The sequence below is a fragment of the Oncorhynchus kisutch genome, linkage group LG23, assembly GCF_002021735.2.
Source record: "Oncorhynchus kisutch isolate 150728-3 linkage group LG23, Okis_V2, whole genome shotgun sequence".
In the NCBI taxonomy this organism is placed as follows: domain Eukaryota; kingdom Metazoa; phylum Chordata; class Actinopteri; order Salmoniformes; family Salmonidae; genus Oncorhynchus; species Oncorhynchus kisutch.
Genome location: NC_034196.2, coordinates 17,719,967 through 17,741,034, shown reverse-complemented (window position 1 = coordinate 17,741,034; position 21,068 = coordinate 17,719,967). Strand labels below are relative to the sequence as shown.

Below are 21,068 nucleotides of genomic sequence, written 5' to 3'. Positions count from 1 at the left end.
TATATGATTGCAATAAATGCTTTATTTACTGTATCTACTTCTGTTCATAGATTATATATTCCAACGTTTACTAATGGTTATTATTAACGATTGATTATGGTTAATAAGCAGTTTATAAGCAGACCTTCAAATAAAGTGTCACCAACTCTTTTTCCTCATAAAGAAGGGAGAAAGTCTCAGTGTTAAAAGTGTGATTTTTCAGACACAGTTGATAAAAGCTAAGGTGTTGGTGTTGCTTCTGTAGAAAGAATCCCCATATGTTACAGGATGCATATTTCCCCATCACACTGCTGAGGTGAAAGCCAGGTCTATCCACACAGGTCTATCCACACAGGTCTATCCACACGTTTGGAGAAAAGTGACAGGGAACAGATAACATTCGCACATTCTTATTTATTCATGAAAAATACTTTTTCCATTTTCTTTTTTTTTTTTAAACATTGTGCATTTTCACAGTTTTAAATATTTGCCAGTACTGTTCTGTGTTCAAGTATCAAGTATCAGTGTCAATGACAAATACAAAAAAAACATACTGTATTTTTGTTTCAGTGCTGCAAAATATATTAGATGATTTTTCAGAAGACAAATCAAAAACACCCAACATTTGAAATACATTGTAGCCAGTTGTGTATAGTCTGCTACAGTTAGCCATAAGGCTACTCTACTGAAAACCTAGTCAGAGTTGCAGGGAGCGAATGGCAAGATAGACGGACAACTCTTTTGTTTATATGGGGTAAACTAATAGTAAAGGATAGGAAACAACGATGGATGATCCTGAGAGTGAGCTTGGGCTTGTTATTTGTAACTAAAAGAGAAACCTTTTCTGCTGGTCTATGACGTGTAGTGGGCTGTAGTTTACATTACTCTTTTACATAAAGATCTATAGAAAAGGTGGGCGCCCTCAGAACTAAGAGCTGTGGGTTTAGGAATGGAAGGCTACTCAGTGGCACAACCCCAGAAGGAGACATGAAGTCCATGAATTTCACTTGTTCAATGATGGAATCGAATTCTCATGAATATTTACGTAAATGTCCATTTGTAAAAACAGAACTCGGTTAGAGATGTGTTTTGAGCAAGTAGTTGTACATGAGATAACACTGTCAGAGTGAAGACACAAATCGAGGCAATCGCCTTCCCGTGACCTCCCTCTCTCTAGTGTGTGTTTGTGTTGCTGGGGGCCACGTGCTCTGCTGATAAACGCTGTTAACACTCGGCCCCAGTGTGATGCTGTGATGATCAGATAGCATGCAAGGAGAGACCGCCCCTGCTGTCTTATGACAAGGATGTGCCCTGTGTGAGTGAACAGACGGAGCCATAGTTCAACAACAGCTACAGCTGCACCAGATCAATGAGAGTATTTAGGTCATGCAGTGACTAAGGACAGCTAGCCAGCTACTGATGTGTCAAGGTGTTTTATACATGGTAACAAGCAATCCCTGCTGGGCTTTCCAATAAACCACTCAGCAGTGTGCAGATTGTGACACCAACCCACCTCCTTGTCACTCTATCACCCTGACTACCACCATTACCCCCTTCCACCTCAATCCCGACCCCCAACCCCTTCTAACACTGACCTTTGTCCTCTAGCCCCAAGAGGCCATCATATATTACTATAGCCAGCCTTGGCACAGCACAATGCATCTGAAGGGTGCTCAGTATTTCACAGGCAATCTATTAATGACACCACTTCTCCCCACCAGACCCCTCCTCCCTCCTCCTTCCCGGCCCAGATGATTGAGTCCAGAGCAGGCTATCAGTCTCTCTGGTTTCTGAGCCCTGGTTTTTCTTAATTATATTAAGCTGCTACTGACCTGCTGCTCTGTCTTTTCTAACCAGGTAAAGATGTCAGATAAACTTCAAATTACGGGTGATATTTGGTTGAGATGTCAATAGTTTTGAGTTTAATTTGAAATAAACCAAACCACAAAAACCTGTCGACACTATTTGGTTATATCAAGACAAAATGTCAATGACTTTTGGCATATTCAATCAAGTAGCCAGGTTGATGCAGTGTGATAACGTTGATAAGGTAGGTTGAAATAACGAGCAAACAATGTTGCCCAGTTGTTGGTGGCATTTGATGGAAATGCTATTCCTCTACCAAGGAAGCTTTGCATCAATAAAATATCACAACATCATAACTAGCATAAACTTAATGAAAAAACAATACCTTCAGTGACAGAAGCAGAGATGCAGTTTTCTTAACCACTTCAAACATCAGTCTCTGTTCCTTTTTTTTTAGCTCATACTGCTGATTCTGTTGTTCTTGTTGTCGTTGATATTATAAGGAGATAAAAAGCCTGATGCCAAATTCTATCCCCCAGCTATCCCTCTAAACCCCCACCCCCTCCCGCCCTCCTCCATGAGAGATTTCAGCTCTGGGTAAAGCTGCCCTGCCCATAGATTAACGAGTGGCTAGGCATCGTCACGTTTATGGAGGTATTTAGCTAGCCGGGGCTCTGTGAGAGGAGAAAAAAAAGCACCACATTTCTGCAGCGGGCTACAACTGGTAGTGGCAACCCCAGAAGTGGGTCATCTATATGCCAGGCTGAGCCTCACATGCCTACTGCTGCAAAGAGGACAGAGGACAGGGTGAAGGGTGGAGGGATGGGATGGATGGATGGAGGAAATAGAGACCAATCAATGGGAGCAGAGAGAGAAAGATGGATCAGAGAGGAGAAAGTAGGGACAGGGTGAGAGAGTATGAATGGGGATGAACATCAGAAGAGAGAGAGAGTGCGAGGAGAGCAAGGGGGGACTACAGAAAGAGAGAGCAGAGATGGAGGGCGGTGTGCTGCAACCATCTCTGCACCATGTGGATTCACACACAGGCACCCTAAAGCCGAGATTATTTATCTCCCATAGCATCGCATGGAGGACCAATTTTTTATTGCCCCTGTTATGAAATGCACAGTCATTTCCCCTGGCTGCTGCTTGCTGTAATAACAGTATTGATTAGGTGCTAGCAGGGTTGTCCCCTCCGACATCTGTGGAGAGGAGAGAAGAAAGGCAGAGGGAGAGAGGAGTACAGCGACAGGGCTCTGAGATGGAGGGAGTGGTAATAAAGCAAATGAAAGATAACATGATGAAATACTGTTTTCTTTCTGTAAAGGGAGATTGTTGACAACTCTAAAAGTCAGCTGAATATCAGTCTCAATGGAATTGTATGTTGTCAGAAAAATACTTCTCCACAGCCATGCCTGCTGAGATGACGACCTAACTGACTATTTGAAAGGGTTTGTTTGAATGTCTATTCTCTTTTGTTCTGTGGTAGAAAAAGGGTTCCAGCAGTTTTAGGACCCAATTTGGTTCCTGATAACCCATTGTCCACAAGCCACTGTTCCGTTCCTAAACCCACACACACCAGCACCAACAGTCTGGATGGAAGAAGAGAGAGGACAGGTGAAGGAATACTGCATTGCACTTGGTTTAAGGCTAAACATTTGCAGTGGAAAGCGATTTAAACTTAAGGCAGCATGGATTGAATGACTCTCATGTTTAAAAAAGTACTAAAACTACATATGTCACCCCGATACGGTTCGTATTCACATATCACTCATGTGGAGCACAAAATAGCGCTTATTCACAAAAAATGCTCTCTCCCAGCCCATAAATAAAAACTCTACTGGTATACGCAAACTTTGTGCATGTATACATGTATGTACCATGTACATAAATATGAACATAAATACTATCTTTTTGTCAACCCACACACACTCCCCATCCATTCCAACCCCAAACCCCAATCCCAAAAAGCTACGTTTCTTATTTTAGATTTTTTTTGCAATGACTTTATCTAGCACAGTGAAACCCGACCCCGTTTGAAGGTAGAATGGTTGCAGTTTGTTCACTCCAGTTTTTAAAGTCAGCTCCAGCTCCCACTTATAGGGGACGTCCTCTTTCTCCAAACTGCTCTTGTCCTTGTTTCACTCTCTCTCTCTCCCTCTTTTGCTCAGTTCTTACAAAAAAAAGAGGAGAGGAGAGAAACAGAGAGGCAAATAGACGCAAGGAGCTTGAGGGAAGGAGAAAAGGAGAAAAAATGAAAGTAGGTAAAGAGAGAGAAAATGAAAAGTGAGAGTAGGTAGAGGAGTGGGAGAAGAGGAGGAGTGTTTAACCCCACCAAGGTCATTCAATATTTGGGCGGGATGACCACGATGGGGTCCCCGGTCTTTGGCCGCCACATGAGCACTTGAGCGTCGTTGGCGTTGGGCTTGACCATGGCATTGGGGGAGATGGGCTCGTTCTTGCCCAGGACATGGGGCTGCTCCTGGGCCACAGGCTCACGCAGCATGGCCCTCTGGCCCAGAGGCTTGTCCGGGTCCACCTCGATGTGGAGCTGCATCCTCCAGCGGATGGTCTGCAGCACCAGGGTCTCGGCCGTGGCCTGATTGATGGCCACCAGCCAGGTGGTGAAGCTCTGGTCGCGGCGGATGCTGCTGAGCTGCGGCAGGTTGCTATCGCTCACAGGCACACCCCATGTAACGCTGGGGTAGAAGTTGTCATTCATGCTAACCGTGAACTTGGTGGCCTTCTTGGTGGGACCCACGATGGTGCATGTCTCCGTGGTGTTTCCATACCACGGGTAGTTGACGCCGTCCGAGTCGCTGATGGCCTGGATCTTGCCATCCCGTAGGTCAGGGAGTTCCCAGCTCGACCTGGACGTGGAAAAGCAGGCAGTGAGATTTAACCCGGAAGGGAAAACAGAGTGAAGCTTAAAGGGATAGTTCACGACAAAATAAAAAATGATGCGAATCACTCACATTCATATGGGAATAAAGTATCCTAATATATAGCTAAATCTACACAACAGGTGATGTGAACTGTCAACCCAACACAATTTTAGACCACTTTTATGGTGTGAAAACAGGAAGAAATTGTTGATTTTGGGTGGACAAATCCTTTAACGTGGAAGTGGAAACAAAAGGGTGAGACTTGTTTTACAAGTAAGAATCTCTCTGCATGTTGCTACTGCTAGATTGCCTAGAATCGCTTGAGAGAGATATCAATCGTAATAGGCTCCTACCCACTGTTAAATAAAAGCTGGAGGATAAGAAGAGTGGAGGAGACTATCTATGTCCATGAGAGGCTCAAACAGCCTGACTGAGTGGGTTTGCTCTACAAACATCAGCTCAGTAGCTATTGCGATTCAGGTCAGGGCAGCACAATCACAGCACACCACAGGTTCCCATTGTTAAGAGCCTCCCATCTGTCTAACCTGTGTAGTAAGTCACTATAGGTGCATCTCAATAGTGTTACGTGGCTTTCTTTTCTCATTTCCTTTACCACCTCTGCACTGACCACTGATCTGTCAACACAGGATAGGTGAAAGCAATATGTCCAAAGCCTATCAGGATTGCTTTACCTCATCCACTATTATTTCAGATCTGAGTGAATTAGGTGAAGGAAACTATGAAAGGAGGCCCCTTTGGAGTATTGAGACGCAGTTGGGGACAATGTGGGACAGAGGCACCTCATAAACACTCCGGTCCGTCCGCCTATCGATTCCCCCTCGGCAGGAAGAAGTAAAGGAATCAGCAGAACTACTACAGATAACAGTGATCACCAGACACATGACAGGCCTGCATGGCCATTTATTCACAGAGGAGCTAGATTATGATCTCTAGAATAATAATACTAGTTAAAGGTAAGCCCCAGTCTGTGTGTTGGGGGGGGTTAAAGTGTGTGTGTTTCAGTTGAAAGTTTTATTAGTTGTGTACAGTATCCACATCGTATACACTGTCTTTTTAATTTCACCTCTATTTAACCAGGTAGGCTAGTTGAGAACAAGGTCTCATTTATAACTGCGACCTGGTCAAGATGAAGCAAAGCAGTGTGACACAAACAACAACACAGAGTTACACATGGAATAAACAAGCGTACAGTCAATAACACAATAGAAAAAAAAGAATGTTTATATACAGTGTGTGAAAATGGCGTGAGGAGGTAAGGCAATAAATAGGCCATAGTAGCGAAGTAATTACAGTTTAGCAAATTAACACTGGAGTGATAGATAAGCAGATGATGATGTGCAAGTAGAAATACTTGTGTGCAAAAGGGCAGAACAGTAAATAAAAACAATATGGGGATGAGGTAGGTAGATTGGGTGGGCTATTTATAGATGGGCTATGTACAGCTGCAGCGATCGGTTAGCTGCTCAGATAGCTGATGTTTAAAGTTAGTGAGGGAAATATAAGTCTCCAACTTCAACGATTTTTGCAATTCGTTCCAGTCACAGGCAGCAGAGAACTGGAAGGAAAGGCGGCCAAAGGAGGTGTTGGCTTTGCCTGCTGGAGCGCGTGCTGCAGGTGGGTGTTGTTATCGTGACCAGTGAGCTGGGATAAGGCGGAGCTTTACCTAGCATAGACTTATAGATGACCTGGAGCCAGTGGGTCTGGCGACGAATATGTAGGGCCAGCCGACTAGAGAATACAGGTTGCAGTGGTGGGTGGTATATGGGGTTTTGGTGACAATGCGGATTGGCACTGTGATGGACTGCATCCAGTTTGCTGAGTAGAGTATTGGAAGCTATTTTGTAAATGACATCGCCAAAGTCAAGGATCGGTAGGATAGTCAGTTTTACGAGGGTATGTTTGTCAGCATGAGTGAAGGAGGCTTTGTTGCGAAATAGGAAGCCGATTCTAGATTTAATTTTGGATTGGAGATGTTTAATATGAGTCTGGAAGGAGAGTTTACAGTCTAGCTAGACACCTAGGTATTTGTAGTTGTCCACATATTCTAAGTCAGAACCGTCCAGAGTAGTGATAGTCGGGCGGGCGGGTGTGGGCAGTGAAAGGTTGAAAAGCATGCATTTGGTTTTACTAGCGTTTAAGAGCATTTGGAGGCCACGGAAGGAGTGTTGTGTGGCATTGAAGCTCATTTGGAGGTTATTTAACACAGTGTCCAAAGAAGAGCCAGATTTATACAGAATGGTGTCGTCTGCATAGAGGTGGATCAGGGAATCACCCGCAGCAAGAGCGACATCGTTGAAATATATAGAAAAGAGTCGGACCGAGAAATGAAGGATGACAAGGATATCCCTACCGGCCAAGCCCTCCCTAACCCGGATGACGCTAGGCCAATTGTGCGTCGCCCCACGGACCTCCCGGTTGTAGCCGGCTGCGACAGAGCCTGGGCACGAACCCAGAGTCTCTGGTGGCACAGCTAGCGCTGCGATGCAGTGCCCTAGACCACTGTGCCACCCGGGAGGCCACAGTACTGTCTTTTATCGATGGTGGTTATGGTATCGTTTAGTACCTTGAGCGTGGCTAAGGTGCACCCGTGACCAGCTCGGAAACCGGATTGCACAGCGGAGCAGGTACGGTGGGATTCGAAATGGTAGGTGAGCTGTTTATTAACTTGGCTTTCGAAGAATTTAGAAAGGCAGGGCAGGATGGCTATAGGTCTATAACAGTTGGGGTCTAGAGTGTCACCCCCTTTGAAGAGGGGGATGACGGCGGCAGCTTTCCAAACTTTAGGGATCTCGGACGATACGAAAGAGAGGTTGAACAGACTGGTAATAGGGGTTGCAACAATGGCGACGGATAATTTTAGAAAGAGAGGGTCCAGATTGTCTAGCCCAGCTGATTTGTACGGGTCCAGGTTTTACAGCTCTTTCAGAACATCTGTAATCTGGATTTGGGTGAAAGAGAAGCTGGGAAGGCTTGGGCAAGTACCTGCGGGGGGTGCGGAGCTGTTGGCAGGGGTTGGGGTAGCCAGGAGGAAAGCATGGCCAGACGTAGAGAAATGCTTATTGAAATTCTCGATTATCGTGGATGTATCGGTGGTGACAGTGTTACCTAGCCTCAAGTGCAGTGGGCAGCTGGGAGGAGGTGCTCTTATTCTCCATGGACTTTACAGTGTCCCAAAACTTTTGGGAGTTAGAGCTACAGGATGCAAATTTCTGTTTGAAAAAGCTAGCCTTTGCTTTCCTGACTGACTGCGTATATTGGTTCCTGACTTCCCTGAAAAGTTGCATATCGCGGGGACTATTCGATGCTAGTGCAGTCTGCCACAGGATGTTTTTGTGCTGTTCGAGGGCAGTCAGGTCTGGAGTGAACCAAGAGCTATATCTGTTCTTAGTTCTACATTTGGAAATGGGCATGCTTATTTAAGATGGTGAGGAAATTACTTTTAAAGAACGACCAGGCATCCTCAACTGACGGGATGAGGTCAATATCCTTCCAGGATACCCGGGCCAGGTCGATTAGAAAGGCCTGCTCGCAGAAGTGTTTTAGGGAGCGCTTGACAGTGATGAGGGGTGGTCATTTGACAGTGGACCCATAGCGGATGAAGGTAATGAGGCAGTGATCGCTGAGATCCTGATTGAAAACAGCAGAGGTGTATTTACAGGGCAAGTTGGTCAGGATCATATCTATGAGGCTGCCCATGTTTATGGATTTAGGGTTGTACCTGGTGGGTTCCTTGATCATTTGTGTGACATTGAGGGCATCTAGCTTAGATTGTAGGACTGCCGGGGTGTTAAGCATATCCCAGTTTAGGTCACCTAACAGAACGAACTCTGAAGGTAGATGGGGGCAATCAATTCACATATGGTGTCCAGGGCACAGCTGGGAGCTGAGGGGGGTCTATAACAGGCGGCAACAGTGAGAGACTTATTTCTGGAGAGATTCATTTTTAAAATTAGAAACTCAAACTGTTTGGGGATAGACCTGGAAAGTATGACAGAACTTTGCAGGCTATCTCTGGAGTAGATTGCAACTCATCCCCCTTTGACAGTTCTATCTTGACAGAAAATGTTGTAGTTGGGTATGGAAATCTCCTAATTTTTGGTGGCCTTCCTAAGCCAGGATTCAGACACGGCAAGGACATCAGGGTTGGTGGAGTGTGCTAAAGCAGTGAGAAAAACAAATTTAGGGAGGAGGCTTCTGATGTTAACATGCATGAAACCAAGGCTTTTTCGGTTACAGAAGTCAACAAATGAGAGTGCCTGGGGACATGCAGGGCCTGGGTTAACCTCCACATCACCCGAGGAACAGAGGACGAGTAGGATGAGGGTACGGCTAAAGGCTATCAAAACTGGTCGTCTAGTGCGTTGGGGGCAGAGAATAAAAGGAGCAGATAAAGGAGTTAACTGAGACATGTTGAGTGGGACTAGGGGCTCCATAATAAACGAAGACAATAATAACTATCCTAAACAACAGTGTACAAGGCATATTGACATTTGAGAGAGCCATAAAGCGAGGCATAAAGTAATCACAGGTGTTGATTGGGAGAGTTGGTTAAGGCAACAACGGGTAAGACAACAACAGCTAATCAACTAAGACAACAACAACAGGTAAAATGGCGATGAATGGGCAGAGAGGGTCGGTTAACTACACACAGGGCCTGAGTTGGGGCCGACAGATAAACGAAATGCTTACTTGCAGGTTCCTTCTAGACAATGCAACATCAATAAGAACTAATAAAAGATAAGAATACGAACATAAAGTTAATGGCTCAGTAGAATAGAATATACATTTTAGCATGTGTGTGTGTCTATGGGAGTGGGTGTGAGTGGGCAATATTGTTTTTCTTTGTGCGTGTGTGTCTGTAAAGAACAAGGATTATGTTTCATCCATGTCCATTCTTGTCGCTAAAAATCACTATATCCTCTATCAATCTGTCTCCAAAACAAGTTGAACAATCTTTCTATCTATAAATACTGTATATCTCAGACAGGAGCCAAACTGTTACATCAATTCCACTGTGAAGGGCCAACGACTGCAGACAATGGCAACAAAGCACTCTCCTCGTATTTTTATCTTGATAACACATGGTTTCTTGAGAACAGAACATGCCCAAGCGCAAGAACATTTGCCTTGTGTTCATCATGCTCCTTTTCTCTCTCCCCCTATTGGCGGTCTAATGATACTACAGGATCTACCTACTCTTTATTGATGGCATTTTCATTACAGTACTATACTATTTTCAGTATAGTGCTCTCGTTCAAAGCCATGGGAGGTGCTCTATTGAAATAGATCCTACAAATGTAGGATATTAATTTGATCACTCTGTTGTTGCTGAGAATTTTCCAGGAAATGCAAACTTGTAGTGTATTTGACTTTTAAAAAGGCTTTTAAAGTTTGTCATTTCCACATAGAAATGTCAGACCTGATTTGCCCTTGTGAAAAAAATGGTCCATTAATTATTTTGCCCTACAAAATGCCCATTAATTATAATCCACATAGTAATTCATATTTCATGTTGCTGCAGGATTATTTTCCTACTATAGCAAACTGGCTACAGAAGGAAAATGAAGATCTTACATCTGTAGAAAGGACCCAATGGACTAAACGGCCAATCAACTGTAGTGGTGAGCGTTGCTTCTTTTGATGTTGAGTGACGGACTAGATACATGACAAGCAGAGACACCAACAATTTGCTATACCCTCTTATAAAGTGACACAGTTGAAGTCAGAAGTTTACATACACTTAGGTTGGAGTCATTAAAACTTGTTTCTCAACCACTCCACACATTTCTTGTTAACGAACTATAGTTTTGGCAAGTCGGTTAGAACATCTACTTCGTGAATGACACAAGTCATTTTTCCAATAATTGTTTACAGACAGATTATTTCACTTATAATTCACTGTATCACAATTCCAGTGGGTCAGAAGTTTACATACACTAAGTTGACTGTGCCTTTAAACAGCTTGGAAAATTCCAGAAAATTATGTCATGGCTTTAGAAGCTTCTGATAGGCTAATTTACATCATTTGAGTCAATTGGAGGTGTACCTGTGGATGTATTTCAAAGCCTACCTTCAAACTCAGTGCCTCTTTGATTGACATCATGGGAAAATCAAAATAAATCAGCTAAGACCTCAGAAAAATAATTGTAGACCTCCACAAGTCTGGTTCATCCTTGGGAGCAATTTCGAAACGCCTGAAGGTACCATGTTCATCTGTACAAACAATAGTACGCAAGTTTAAACACCATGGGACCACGCAGCCACCATACCGCTCAGGAAGGAGACGCGTTCTGTCTCCGAGAGATTAACGTAATTTGGTGTGCAAGGTGTGAATCAATCCCAGAACAGCAAAATACTTTGTGAAGATGCTGGAGGAAACAGGTACAAAGTATCTATATCCACAGTAAAATGAGTCCTATATCGACATAACGAAAGGCCGCTCAGCAAGGAAGAAGCCACTGCTCCAAAACTGCCATAAAAAAGCCAGACTACGGTTTGCAAATGCACATGGGGACGAAGATCATACTTTTTTGGAGAAATGTCCTCCGGTCTGATGAAATAAATATAAAACTGTTTGGCCATAATGACCATCATTATGTTTGGAGGAGAAAGGGGAGGCTTGGAAGCTGAAGAACACCATCCCAACCATACCAAATGGGTGGCAGCATCATGTTGTGGGGGTGCTGTCACGGCCATCGTAAGAAGTTGACCAAGGTGCAGCGTTGTGAGCGTCCATTTTCCTTTTTATTTTGGAATGACACCAACAAAACGAACAACCGTGAAGCTTAAGGGCTATGTGCCACAAACAAAGTTAACCACCCACAAAGACAGGTGGGAAAAAGGACTGCCTAAGTATGGTTCCCAATCAGAGACAACGATAGAGAGCTGTCCCTGATTGAGAGCCATACCCAGCCAAAACAAAGAAATACAAAACATAGAAAATAGAACATAGAATGCCCACCCCACATCACACCCTGACCTAACCAAATAGAGAAATAAAACAGCTCTCTAAGGTCAGGGCGTGACAGGTGGTTTGCTGCAGAAGGGTCTGGTGCACTTTAAAAAATAGATGGCATCATGAGGACGAAAAATTATGTGGATATATTGAAGCAGCATCTCAAGACATCAGTCAGGAAGTTAAAGCTTGGTCGCAAATGGGTCTTCCAAATGGACAATGACCCCAAGCATACTTTCAAAATGGCTTAAGGACAATAAAGTCAAGGTATTGGAGTGGCCATCACAAAGCCTTGTGACCTCAATCCTATAGAAAATGTGTTGGCAGAACTGAAAAAGCGTGTGCAAGCAAGTAGGCCTACAAACCTGACTCAGTTACAGCAGCTCTGTCAGGAGGAATGGGCCAAAATTAACCCAACTTATTGTGGGAAGCTTGTGGAAGGCTACCCGAAACGTTTGACCCAAGTTAAACAATTAAAATTTTAACTTCTGACCCACTGGAGATGTGATGAAAGAAATAAAAGCTGAAATAAATCATTCTCTCTCCTATCATTCGGACATTTCACATTCTTAAAATGAAGTGGTGATCCTAACTGACCTGACAGAGAATTTTTACTTGGAATAAATGTCAGGAATTGTGATAAACTGAGTTTAAATGTATTTGGCTTAGGTGTATGTAAACTTCCGACTTCAACTGTATATCTCAATTGTGCTAGTATAAAGGAGGTTTTATTGCAAATTTTTACCAAACTGTGAAGGGAGAGATTATTTAGACGGGATACTCAGACACATGGGTGGCGAGTTGACTAATTCAGGGTAATCAATCATAGCATCCTTGAGCATTTGTATGCGTGTCTGCGTGTGTGTGTGTACACATAAATGGGTTTGATTGTGTCTGGGCTTCTTGACATATCCTCAACAAACAAGGTGGGTGTGTGAGTATGTCTGTTGGATGTTGTGGGCGAGTGGATGTGATGTGTCTGAGCCTGTGTCTCTGTGCCGATGCGAGTGTGCACAGTCTGGAAAAACTGCTTGGGACAGCCCCCTTGAGTCTTAGCACAGTGTGTGGGGTCTGTGTGTGTGCATGTATACAGCATGCGTGCCAGCCAGTGGAGGCTGGTGGAAGGAGCTATAGGAGGACGGGCTCATTGTAATGGTTGGAATAGAATAAATGGAACGGTATCAAACACATCAAAACATATGGAAACAACATGTTTGACTCTGTTCCATTAATTTCATTCCAGCAATTATCAAGCCTCCTATGGTGCCCACCTACAGTGCCTTCAGGAAGTATTCATAACCCTTGACTTATTCCACATTTTGTCGTGTTACACCCTGAATTCAAAATGGATTAAACATAATTGTTTTCTCAACCATCTACACACAATACCCCATAATGACAAAGTAAAAACATGTTTTTAGAAATGTTTGCAAATGTATTGAAAATGAAATTCAGAAATATCTCATTTACAAAAGTATTCAGACCCCTGAGTCAATCAATACATGTTAGAATCACCTTTGCCAGCGATTACAGCTGTGAGTCTTTCTGGGTAAGTCTCTAAGAGCTTTGCACACCTGGATTGTACAATATTTGCACATTATTATTACATTTTTATTCAAACTCTGTCAAGTTGGTTGTTCATCATTGCTAGACAGCCATTTTCAAGTCTTGCCATAGATTTTCAAGCTGAGTTAAGTCAAAACTGTAAGTAGGCCACTCAGAAACATTCAATGTTGTCTTGGTGAGCAACTCCAGTGTATATTTGGACTTGTGTTTTCGATTATTGTCCTGCTGAAAGGTGAATTTGTCTCCCAGTGTCTGTTGGAAAGCAGACTGAACCAGGTTTTCCTTTAGGATTTTGCCTGTGCTTATCTCTATTCCATTTATTTTTATCCTCAAAAACTCCCTAGTCCTTGCCAATGACAAGCATACACATAACATGATGCAGCCACCACCATGCTTGAAAATATGAAGAGTGGTACTCAGTGATGTGTTGTGTTGGATTTGACCCAAACTTAACACTTTGACCCAAATTGCCACACTTTTTTTCATTTTTACTTCAGTGCCTTATTGCAAACAGGATGCATGTTTAGAATATGTTTTATTCTGTACAGGCTTCCGGGGGCGGCAGGTAGCCTAGTGGTTAGAGCGTTGGATCTAGTAACCGGAAGGTTGCAAGATTGAATCCCCGAGCTGACAAGGTAAAAATCTGTCGTTCTTCCCCTGAACAAGGCAGTTAACCACTGTTCCTAGGCTGTCACTGAAAATAAGAATTTGTTCTTAACTGACTTGCCTAGTTAAATAAAGGTAAAATGAAAAAATTGCTTCTTTTCACTCTGTCATTTACACTACCGGGCAAAGGTTTTAGAACACCTACTCATTCAAGTATTTTTCTTTATTTTTACTATTTCTACATTGTAGAATAATAGTTTAGACATCAAAACTATTAAATAACACATATGGAATCATGTAGTAACCAAAAAAGTGTTAAACAAATCAAAATATATTTTATATTTGAGATTCTTCATATAGCCACCCTTTGCTTTGATGACAGCTTTGCACACTCTTGACATTATCTCAACCAGCTTCATGAGGTAGTCACCTTGAATGCATTTCAATTATATATTCAATGTCTGTGGGGTATTGTTGTAGTGTAAAAAATTGAATCCTTTTTAAATTCATGCTGTACCACAACAAAATGTGGAAAATGCTTGTGTGTGTGTGTGTGTGTGTGTGTGTGTGTGTGTGTGTGTGTGTGTGTGTGTGTGTGTGTGTGTGTGTGTGTGTGTGTGTGTGTGTGTGTGTGTGTGTGTGTGTGTGTGTGTGTGTTGCATTACATTACATCACTGTGTCTATACACCTAACACTCCTATACCACTAAAAGTGAATAATAGACTACTGCTGATCTATTCCGCAGCTGTAAGACTGGGTGTCTGGCAAATTCAGAAACCAGGGCACGCACCTGAGCTGACAGAGAAATCATCCAGGGTATCATCCTGAGTCACTCTGTCCAATTAGACCAGAGCATCCTGGAAGTTTACCGCAGTAATTGACAGACCTCAGAACAGGAGTCTCAATAGAGGGAGAGCTTACGTCCTGCATCTTAACTAACTCCTCAAACATGGATGACACAGCTCTGTGTTATTAAGAAGCTACTAAGTACATTTGGTCTTTCTCTGAGATTGCAGTCAAAAGGGCAACACTGAATGATAATGGCAATGAGCTTAAATGTATGAAGGCATTTGTCAAGACTAACGACAAGTTTCACAGGGAAATCATGGTTCTCTCTTTCAGAGAATAGGCTCTATACTACACAGAAAAGCATAAGGGGGAAATGCTACTATATTTACAAATCTGACTACCGGGGCATTTTTTATACCTCAAATCAGCAGAAATGTGTCGCTTTGAGGTCATAGCTGCTCTGAGAAAGAGAGAGGTTGTTAATGCCTGTTTCATCTCTCTCGCTCTCTTTTTCTCTTACTCTAGTCTCTCTTCAAATTAGGTTTTGTTTGCAGAGCAGAGGGACATGTCTCTCTAATCTCACACAGCATGAATATTGTTTTTCCGATTCAGTGTCTCTTTAGGCCCAGAGCGAGAGATTAACAGACACACACACAGAGACAAACACGCACAGACAAACACACGTAGCCAGACTAGTGAAAGGGGAGAAGGCAATGTAGGGGAGGAGATCGCAGTATTGGGATGGTGTGTGTAATCTGTGACATGCAGACCCAAACATCACATGCTGTAACGGGTGAAGATAAACCCTCAGCATTCTGGGTATACGTCAACTTGTGGTCGCCTCCACAGGATGTGGGACAAACTGAATTTGTGTGACATTGTGTAAGTCACAGACATCTGTAAACAGTCACCGAGCTGAACGAAAGGGGTATTTTAATGAATTGTCTGGCCTTTAATTAATTTCCTAATATTTTGAGAATAATTTGATTTCTCATACCACACAGTTTTTGTTGACTCCAGTAGCTTACCTCACAATGAAACCCAGCTTGAGTTGATACATTTTACAAACAGTGTTTGTGAAAGCCTTCTCACTGGGAAAAAACTGGTTGAGTCAACGGTGTTTCAACCCCAAAAATGCATGTAATAACTTGGAATCAATGTAGTTAACTGATCGCATTTGCAAAAAGTAATAAACGTAAGAATTTTGTATTCTTTTGTACCAACTTTGAACCTAAATCCAATGATATGGTGACCTTTTTTGTTGATTTCACTTTGAATTCACATTAGTTGACAACTCAACCAAACGTATATCAAAATTATACTGAACAAAAATATAAACCCAACATGCAACAATTTCAAAGGTTTTACTGCGTTACTGTTCATATAAGGAAATCGATCAATTGAAATCAATTATTTAGGCCCTAATCTATGGATTTTACATGACTGGGAATACAGATATGCATCTGTTGGTCACAGATACCTTTTCTTTTTAAGTAAGGGCGTGGATCAGAAAACCAGTCAGTATCCGGTGTGACCACCATTTGCCTCATGCAGTGCCTCACATCTCCTTTGCATATAATTGATCAGGCTGGTGATTGTGGCTTGTGGAATGATGTCCCACTCCTCTTCGATGGCTGTGTGAAGTAGATGGATATTGGCGGGAACTGGAACACGCTGTGGGACACGTCGCTCCAGAGCATCCCAAACGTGCTCAATGGGTGACATGTCTGGTGAGTATGCAGGCCCTGGAAGAACTGGGACATTTTCAGCTTCCAGGAATGGTGGACAGATCTTGTGGAATGGGGCCGTGCATTATCATGCTGAAACATGAGGGGAAACTACAGATTTTAGAGTGGCCTTTTATTGTCCCCAGCACAAGGTACACCTCTGTTATGATCATGCTGTTTAATCAGCTTCTTGATATGCCACACCTGTCAGATGGATGGATTATCTTGGCAAAGGAGAAATGTTCACTAACAGGAATGTAAAGAAATTTGTGCACAAAACTTCTGAGAAATAAGCTTTTTGTGCATATGGAAAATTTCTGGGATTTTATATTTCAGCTCATGAAACATGGGACCAACACTTTACATGTTGCATTTATATTTTTGTTCAGTATAATAATTTATTTGATTCTGCAGTATGAATAAAAATGTACACCTTCGTTCTAATTATCACTAACTCTTCATGACGCATGGTTCAGTGATCCAGCTACGAGGAAGCCTAAAGTAGACTGTTGATGTTCTAGAATTAACACCAATCTATCTGAAAATACAGTGCATTCGGAAAGTATTCAGACCCCTTTATTTTTTCCACATGTTGTTACATTACAGCCTTAATCTAAAATGGATTAAATAGTTTTTTCCCCTCATCAATCTACACACAATACCTCATAATGGCAAAGCAAATGAAATAAATATCACATTTACGTAAGTATTCAGACCATTTACTCAGTACTTTGTTGAAGCACCTTTGACAGTGTTTACAGCCTCAAGTATTCTTAGGTATGACGCTAAAAGCTTGGCACATAAAAGCTGGATTTGGGGAGTTTCTCCCATTCTTCCCTGCAGATCCTCTCAAGCTCCGTCAGGTTGGATGGGGAGTGTCGCTGCACAGCTATTTTCAGGTCTCTCCAGAGATGTTCAATGGGGTTCAAGTCCGGGCTCTGGCTGGGCCACTCAAGGACATTCAGAGACTTGTCCCGAAGCCACTCCTGCGTTGTCTTGGCTTTGTGCTTAGGGTCGTTGTCCCGTTGGAAGGTGAACCTTGGGCCCAGTCTGAGATCCTATGTGCTCTGGAGAAGTTTTCCATCAAGGATTTCTCTGTACTCTGCTCCGTTCATCTTTCCCTCAATCCTGACTGGTCTCCCAGTCCCTGGCACTGAAAAACATCCCCACAGCATGATGCTGCCACCACCATGCTTCACCCGTGAAAGTGCCAGGTTTCCTCCAGATGTGACACTTGGTATTCAGGCCAAAGAGGTCAATCTTGGTTTCATCAGACCAGAGAATCTTGTTTCTCATGGTCTGAGAGTATTTAAGTGCCTTTTGGCAAACTCAAAGCGGGCTGTCATGTGCCTTTTACTGAGGAATGGCTTCCATCTGGCCACTCTACCATAAAGGCCTGATTGTTGGAGTACTGCAGAGATGGTTGTCCTTCTGGAAGGTTCTCCCATTGCCACAGAGGAACTCTGTAGCTCTGTCAGAGTGACCATCGTGTTATTGGTCACCTCTCTGACCAAGGCCCTTCTCCTCCGATTGCCAGCTCTAGGAAGAGTCTTGGTGGTTCCAAACTTCTTCCATTTAAGAAGGATTCCATTTGAGAAGGATGGAGGCCACTGTGTTCTTGGGGACCTTCAATGCTGCAGACATTTTTGGTACCATTGCCCAGATCTGTGCCTTGACACAATCCTGTCTAAGAGCTCTACGGACAATTACTTCGACCTCATGGCTTGGTTTTTGCTGTGACATGCACTGTCAACTGTGGGACCTTATATAGACAGGTGTTTGCCTTTCCAAATAATTTCCAATAAATTGAATTGACCACAGGTGGACTCTAATCAAGTTGTATAAACATCTCAAGGATGATCAATGTAAACAGGATGCACCTGAGCTCAATTTCGAGTATCATAACAAATGGTCTGAATACTTATGTAAATAAGGTATTTCTGTCTTTATTTTATATTGTGTGAAGATGGATGAGGGAACATTTTATTCAATCCATTTTAGAATAAGGCTGTAATATAAAAGAAATGTGGAAAAAGTAAAGGGGTCTGAATACTTTCCAAATGCCCCAGCGCCATTGAGAGGTGAACATGAATAATAAAGTAGATTGCGGGTGGCAGGTATTGTCTGCCATTTTAATTCTGAGTTATTTTTTATTAGGCCTTTATCTAATCAAATGTGATAATAATTTAATTGTAATGTGGGTTGGGTTTAGGTTTAGGTTGATACTCACATCCCTTTGGTTCCATATTTGTTGTAGAACTCCATGTGGTTGCATGCTTGAATCCAGCCAACGGTCCACGTCTCTTTTCCGGCCACGGGCGGCACTAGTACCCGAGCAGAGGCTCGGAAGTGCGGTGTCCGATAGCGCAGAACCACGCTGGATGACTCGTCGATGCTGGTTGGCGTGGAGTCAATGGAGGAGTTCACCTCGAGAACGATGATACTTTCACGGAAACTCTTGGGCTTACACCTGATACTCTGGATACAGCCCATTGCATTAAATAGCAATACAATCCACAACAACGTCCCGAGGTCTGGAGGAGAAAGACGCATGGAAACAGCAAGAAATTCACAATTGCATCCACATTTTCAATAGTCAAAAAAGACAAAAAAAAACGAAAAAGGGTGGCACTGTCAAATGGCCAGTGTTCTCCGTTGAGAATGACTAGGCTATCTCTTTGCTGACATGTTCATAAAAGCCATGCACTTTGCAACCAGTTCTGTATTCCAACACTATGATGGAAAATGTAATAATTTACTCAATAATGGAAGAGTTGTGATTAAATTCATATCAGCATGCTTTCTGCTTTTCATTGGCCATCAGATCACATCACCAAAACAGAGCCGATGCAACTTTCTTTTCCGTGTCTTGAAGCTTCCTCCATCAATAGAAGTGCCTCCAGATGTGTGCTGTGTGCTCTCTCTCACCTCCACAAGCAGCGCGAAATCGACCGGGATTACTGGCAATTTGCGAACGTTGGATATGTGCAACAGCCACTGCTCACATGTGCCTTGTGGTCTAATTAAGCAGACTTAATTGATAATTGTGACCTAAGCATAATTTACAAAAACTGCTAACATAGCATTTCGACGTCATATTGGCCGAGCTCAGCGCCACTCATTTTTTTTGCCTATTCATGTCAATTTTCATTCTGAACATGCGTAAAATCTACTTTTGCCTCAATTAAGCATTTTGACACTGGTGAAAGGTTTCCATTCCCAAAAAAAAGTCGTTTTGGTGTGGATAGGAGGTCAGCAATGGCTTGTGTTGAACAACGTCTTAATTATGTAACAATATACTGTTGACGTTTAATACCATAGTAGGCTATAATAGGCCCCCTTTGCCACAATGCCACATAAAAATGGACTACATGAGGAGCACGTGCACATTAATTTAATAATATGTATCAAAAGTATTCCTTTATGCATATTATATAACCCCTCTAGAATATGTTGTTTAAGGTTCACACTACAATAGATACACAGCCCGCGTGCAATCCCACAATAACTTTGCACGGGGACTATATGAGGGATAAGAATAAATCTATCATAAATATTGCTGTCCTTACAACGCCGCAAATTGTAGACATGGTATGCAAAAGGAAATTTGTAAAGTGACGTTTAGCCTACAATAAAACAATTGGAAAATATTACTTTGCTGAATGAACTAACACTCGCACTGGACTTTCCCCTCCCCCTTACTAACTCTGATTTTGCTGATAGCTACTTTACTGAAGAGAAATGTACTTACTATGACTGTGATATGTGGTTGTCCCACCTAGCCATCTTAAGATAAATGCACTAACTGTAAGTCGCTCTGGATAAGAGCATCTGTTAAATAACTCAAATGTAAATATAAATGTAGTCTCGTTGCAAAAAGCCTGTTATAGCATAAACCAAATCTATTTTTTTTATTTTTTGGAAATAGAGGTTTACCACACTTTTGTCCAATGCAAGCCCGTCTTTGTGAATTGTCCCCTCAAGACAGTTTTTAGGACTGCCCTAGATGCGTGCGCGCATGGTTCGAGTGGTAATTCCGTTATCTTCCCAGTTGGTTCCCTTCTCTTTTATTGTTGCATTCAATTTCAAGGTCCGGTAGTGTTATCATTTCAACTTACATTTATTTAATCGTGGGTTACAATGAACACCGGAAATATTCAAAGGCAACCAGGTTAACTTTCCCCTCTCCGTTTGGATCCATATCTTCTTGTAGATCAACTAATAACAACTATTTTAAAACATGGAATGTCCGATAACCCAACCAGGCTCCCTCCTCGATCCCTGTCCTTTGAGTATAATTTAGTCCCAATTCCAAGACAGACTGTCATTTCTGTGTGCTGGTCCCATCGCGGCCACAGCAGGTTCGCCCTCCCGCATTGGTCTATTCTAGCGGCTTGAGCTTCAGCTCCTTTATTTAAGTACCTTTGAGACGACACTTCCCCTCGCCACTGCAAGCATTCTGGGAAATGTAGTGATGGCTTCTCGCTACGCTTATTAAATATAACATAATTATAGGCTATAATAGGCCAATTCTATATGTCAATGTTAAGCGAATAGCTGTTTTGGATGATGTTATAGGCTATAGCTCACATCAGTTTGGCTGCATGTCTAATTATAAAAAATACAGTGGTGAATATTTAATACAAATAAAATAATATACATTTAGGCCTAATTTGAATTAAATTGCTTCCCATGCTTTTCGCCTGATAATAGTCCAATTTATGTATGCTCCTC

At 42.5% G+C, this 21,068-nt stretch overlaps 1 protein-coding gene across 3 annotated transcripts; it reads right to left on the bottom strand.

Annotated features, from left to right (window-relative positions):
• Positions 1-373: 373 nt before the first annotated feature.
• fam78ab (family with sequence similarity 78 member Ab) lies at positions 374-20,734 on the bottom strand. 3 transcript variants are annotated; one of them, XM_031802437.1, is made up of 3 exons: positions 20,276-20,734; positions 18,565-18,868; positions 374-4,655 (listed from the first exon to the last, which is right to left on the bottom strand). In XM_031802437.1, exons 2-3 carry the CDS (start codon positions 18,825-18,827, stop codon positions 4,130-4,132), a joined length of 789 nt encoding a protein of 262 aa, XP_031658297.1. In that variant the 5' UTR covers positions 18,828-18,868; positions 20,276-20,734; the 3' UTR covers positions 374-4,129. The 3 variants fall into 3 exon arrangements, with proteins under 3 accessions (XP_031658297.1, XP_020313723.1, XP_020313722.1); XM_020458134.1 differs by having other exon boundaries at positions 20,453-20,734; XM_020458133.2 differs by having other exon boundaries at positions 18,565-20,734.
• Between the last annotated feature and the right edge of the window lie 334 nt (positions 20,735-21,068).